Source organism: Sitodiplosis mosellana, unplaced genomic scaffold (genome assembly GCF_009176505.1).
Source record: "Sitodiplosis mosellana isolate CC-2019 unplaced genomic scaffold, AAFC_SMos_1.0 Smas_scaffold_6162, whole genome shotgun sequence".
Classification (NCBI taxonomy): domain Eukaryota; kingdom Metazoa; phylum Arthropoda; class Insecta; order Diptera; family Cecidomyiidae; genus Sitodiplosis; species Sitodiplosis mosellana.
Window position 1 is genome coordinate 2584656 of NW_022601403.1, and position 5400 is coordinate 2590055.

Consider the following 5400-nt stretch of genomic DNA (forward strand, 5'->3'; position numbering starts at 1 on the left):
TGGCAACGAAGACTTGATGGATGACGCAACCGATGTTCAACCACCGCCAGTTGGCAGAGGGAAGAAACGGAATGGAAGCTCCAAAAGACGAAACAAACAAACGATTCCCAGGAATGAAGCGGCCAAAAAGCAAAAGAAGCATAAATGTCATGTGTGCAATCATGTTACAGATTTCAAGTCTCACCTAAAAGTACACTTACGAACTCACACTGGGGAAAAGCCGTATCAGTGTGACGTTTGTTTGAGGTCCTTTGCACAAAGGAGTAATCTGAACCGTCATAAGAAAACGCATGGTCAATTTCGTTGTTCAAAATGTAATCAAGGGTTTGAACAAGAATCAGTCAAGACCGAACACGAAGTGTTATGTAATGCTCTTCGATTCGAATGTGATATTTGCGGATATCACACTGTGCTGAAATCAAGTTTGACAGTTCATATGCGGATTCAAATTGGAGTAAAGCCGTTCGTTTGCTTAATTTGTTACAAGTCATTAACGAGCAACGCTAATCTCCAAATTCATTCGATGACTCACAAAGATGAACTGCCCAATGCCTGTTCCAAATGTGACCGACGATTTGCCACTCCAGCAGACAAGCAATCACACGAAACGCGCTGCCAACGAAGTCTTTTCGCATGTAAGCAGTGTCATTACAAAACTGTTCGCAAGATTAAATTGAACCAACATTTGTCATCAGCACACAGCGACCGATTCCCATTCCAATGCTCCAAGTGCTTCGGAGGATACGCAACCGAAGATGCAAAAGAGGTTCATGAAGATAGCTGTGGCCAGCGTCAGTATGAATGCCATTTGTGTAACGAGCATCGTCGAGACAAACATCATTTGAAAACACACATGCGAAGAGACCACACCGGCGAGCGGATTCATTGCAAAGTGTGTGGAGCAAGCTTTACACGTAAAGGTGATACTAATCAACACATGAAAACAGTACACCGTTCGAAGAAGAAATAAGTGACGCATTCCATGGAAGATGCTTTTATGGCGGAAAATCATGTGGATTGAACAAGAGTCGCATTAGAAGAACATGTTTTTATTTCTAATTGAAAATATCTGGAGTCTGTAGTGTGAGATTTTCCGAAGTGTCGGCAATGACTTGAGCAAATGGACAAGAAATTTGAAATCAGTTCAAATCGAATATTTGGATTATTGCAATTGTGAACGACATACTTTGGAGCTGGAACTTTATGATAAAAACTTACTAACTAGATGTGCAGTGCAGAGTTGCTTTGGCCATGATGACAAATTTTCCAAAACGCATTTCTTTCTTTCTTTGGCCAAGGAAATTGCTGCAAAAATAAACCAAGAAATTGAAAGCGACATTCTTCTTCCTCTTTTTCTTTTCATTTCGGTTTCAATATGTTTCTGTTCTGTTTCATTTGAAGTGGGAACTTAAATCTAAGGCGGTAATAATGTATTTTTATGTTGGAAAATGGTAAATGTTATTTCTATTTCGAATGCATGGTCGTTATTAAGATTGAAATGAGGTGTATACCCTGGGCCTCGTTGAGAACTTAACGAAACACACCAATACAAATAAAACGCTTGTGAGTGTAAAAGTTCTAGCCATTGATGTTATAGCTTACAGACTGTACGCTGTTCTGAGTTGACCATTATTCAGTCAACCAACAAGTGAGGCAGACATATTGGAAGATACGCGATACAAAAAATATTTCCAGCAGAAAAAAATCGACGACAAACGTAAGAGTTGGACATATTTCATTTATTTGGATGGCATTTTTTTAATATGAAATTTCAAATTTTTTGATTCGGTGGTAAAAGTGGATTTGTCAATTTCATGAAAATCAATCGATGCTCATGAAAATTGGTAGAACATAACCCAAGTTATGAGCGGATGTGTTGAGTGCGCATGTTATGCGTACTTTTTCTATGCATCGACGCATCAAGCACGTGGTTTGAGTTTAATTGAATCACTTTTTGCAATTTTTTTAGTTTTAAATACTTGATTTAAATTTTGATTCTTGATATTGTTTTTCCTGAACAGAAAATGGGCCCATTCAAAGTTGTGTCTGGTGTACGCAGCAAGCGCAAGTCAAAGTGCACAAATATTGAAGTAAAGCAAGAGCCTGGTATTAAGGAAGAGCCCAGCGAACGTGACAATGTCATAGATATACCACGGCCACGAGTTGATGGAAGATATCGTGCGAATTATGAAGGACCGTTCGACTTTGGCTATGACTTCGATGAGGTAAAGGATGAAATCAAATGTGAAGAAGAAGAGACGGGCAAAGAAGAGGACTCGACACCATGTGAACGATCGAATGAGGGCGCTGCCGCCATGGCCGATGACAACGAGGAGCCAACGGATGACACAATCGATGTACAACAACCGCAACCAGTCGACCACAAGAAGGAACAGAATGGAAGAAGCTCCAAAAGCCGAAACAGACGAGCGAATCCTAGGAATCAAGCGGCCATAAAACAAAAGAAGCACAAATGCCATGTGTGCAATCATGTAGCAGATCGAAAGTTTCACCTCCTGGCACACTTGCGAACTCACACTGGAGAGAAGCCGTATCAGTGTGATGTTTGTTCGAAGTCCTTTGCACAAAGGAGTAATCTGAACCGTCATAAGAAAACGCATGGTCAATTTCGTTGTTCAAAATGTAATCAAGGATTTGAGCAAGAATCAGTCAAGATCGACCACGAAGCGTTGTGCAACCCATGTCAATTCGAATGCGATATTTGCGGATATGGAGCATTGCACAAACCAAATTTAACAGCGCATATGCGGATTCACTCAGGAGAAAAGCCGTTCGAGTGCTCAATTTGTTTCAGATCGTTCACAACCAACACAAATCTCCGAACTCATTCGATGACTCACATCGGAGGACCGCCAAATGCTTGTGCGAATTGTGGCCGACGATTTGCCACTCCAGACGATAAGCAAGCACACGAAACACGCTGCCAACGAAGTCCCTTCGCATGTAATCAGTGTCATTACAAAACTGTCTACAAGACTACTTTCAAGCGGCACATGCAATCAAAACACGAAGCCAAAAGATCGATCGAATGTGGAATTTGCAGCGAACAATTCGTCGAACAGATTCAATTAAATCGGCACTTGTCAACAGCACACAGTGACCAATTCCCATTCCAATGCTCGAAGTGCTTCGGAGGATACGCAACCGAAGATGCAAAAGAGGTGGCCACCGTCATTATCAATGCCATTTATGCAAGAAGTATCGCCGAGACAAAAAATACTTGAAGATTCACATGCGAAAAGATCACACCGGCGAGAGGATTCAATGCGAAATGTGTGCAGCAAGCTTTACCACTAAAAGTAATGCCGATAAACACATGAAAACAGTTCACCGTTTGAAGAAGAAGAAATAAGTCGCGCAGCCCATAGATTTAACAATAAACCATAGCCGAATCGAAACAATAACTCATGGTCTCTACAATTGATTGAATTCATAGGTTGACACACTTCAGAGACTTTATTTCAAGAATTTGAAATGATATCCAAATAACATTTGATATTTTTCCCATTATATAAACTTCATGACCACCCCCTTAGATTTAAGCTTCATTTTTCCATCAAATAAAACAGAAATAAATTGAAATGTAAACAGAAAAAGAAGAGAGTTTGGACTTTGATTCCAGAGTTTATTTTTGCAGCACTTTCCTCTTGGCTTATGAATGAAACAAAAGCTTCTTTGGTAAATGTGTTACATCAACGATCCCCTCGGATGCGTTCTGATCGAGTTCGTACGTTTTTTTGGATAATATTACAGTTTCATAGCATTCGAAATTCCTCAATTCAAAATCTTTTCCCGATGGATTGTTGATTGGATAATGATACTCGATAGATGAATGAATGGTTCAGAGTGGCTCTATGTCATTTCAAATGTTTGTGCAAGCCACGAAATTCATTCGATTTGCATACTTTATCGGCTTAAATTCGTAATGAAATCCATTCCTAATTCAATTTCAGCCAAATTGTAGCAATTATCATGAATGTCAACGAATAGCTCAGTTGCCAGTCGGCACACAATTTGTCATCATACGCCAATTATAAATGTATCTCACACTCACATTCGATCCTTCGATGTTCATTCCGAACGAGCGTGTTCATTTCAATGAGCATTTCAATAAGCACTTAGTACATTCGGTACGTTGTGGGAAATGTAAAAAAAATCCAATAAGATTCAAGTTGGACTTTACAATATTATTGCCCAACAAAATGAATTTATCGCATCCACGATCACGACGTATGAATAATTGAACATTGGACCAAATCAAATCCTAATTTGATTATATTTCAACAAAAATATGACGAATCAAGGAAAATTTCTCCATAGCTGCTCAGAAGCAAACTGTTTGAATTTTCAACGAAATATAAGAATCAAAATGTCTCTTTGCAATCACATCGATTGCGATCTTCGTCCATCCAGACTATTTCCATTTCAGAGATTGAATGAATGTTTAGTTCGTCTCCCATTCTGAAATTCGAATTTTGTTAAAAATATTTCGAAAAATGAATTTGGATTCATGACAAATGTCTACCTTTTCTTCACAGAGAGTCAAGAAACAAATGGTAAATAGAAAGAGTTCTTTGTAATTTATTCCGCGTAGTTTTGAAATAAATTGAGTGAATGTTTACAAATTAGTTTATTATATAATTAGTATTTATTATTACTTTTTCGAGAATGATCACAGATCTGTATCGTATGCATCTATTTATTTTTTTATTTAACACAAGCCAAGATCTGGCTGAAGGAAGTTGCAAAGTTCCTCGGTAAAATCCTGTCACGATGTGTCTGTTTTCCACAAATTAGGTAATGTTCACATAAAAACATATAGAATTCCAAGGAGCAATTCCAAGAACGACACGAAAATCAGTTAACAAAAACCACTCATCAAAAGTTACTCATATAAATTCTTGGAGTCGTTTTCAATGGTGCGTGGCTATGAAACAAGATTAAATATCACAAATCGGTCAGGCGGGATCGAAAGCAATTGCTATTACCTACAAATTGAGGAATTTAACATTCCAATAGCTCAAAACAATTCCGAGAACGGCACCAAAATCAATTGAGAAAAAGCACTCAGCAAAAGTTCTTCATCAACGAAATTCCACCGTCGTATCAAGATCAAGGGATTGATCGGTACTTACTTGCTGGAGATCATAGAAGAGCTTACCTTTAGCCAAGAGATAATTTCAAGACATGCTAAAATCCGCCAATAACGAAATTATTCAATTTAAGAGAAGATGAAGAAAACTATCAAAGTTAAACATGTGAATGCATCAATAAGTTTTGTGGTCAATGACCACTGGTAATTTTCATTTTTATTGTATTTAGTTTTATCGTCACTTGTTGAGAAATTTTTTATTGCGTGTGGGCACGTTTCTGACACCG

The 5400-nt window shown here is 38.4% G+C and overlaps 1 protein-coding gene across 1 annotated transcript; it reads left to right on the top strand.

The window, feature by feature from the left end:
- Positions 1-548: 548 nt before the first annotated feature.
- LOC129574457 (zinc finger protein 202-like) lies at positions 549-3245 on the top strand. Its single transcript, XM_055456508.1, has 2 exons — positions 549-635; positions 2022-3245. Exons 1-2 carry the CDS (start codon positions 549-551, stop codon positions 3243-3245), a joined length of 1311 nt encoding a protein of 436 aa, XP_055312483.1.
- The last annotated feature ends 2155 nt before the right edge of the window (positions 3246-5400 follow it).

Coding starts and splice junctions, on each gene's coding strand:
- LOC129574457 (XM_055456508.1), top strand. CDS start 549: ATGCCTGTTCCAAATGTGACCGACGATTTGCCACTCCAGCAGACAAGC. Junction 636..2,021: donor CCAACGAAGTCTTTTCGCAT/GTAAGCAGTGTC, acceptor TTTCCTGAACAG/AAAATGGGCCCATTCAAAGT.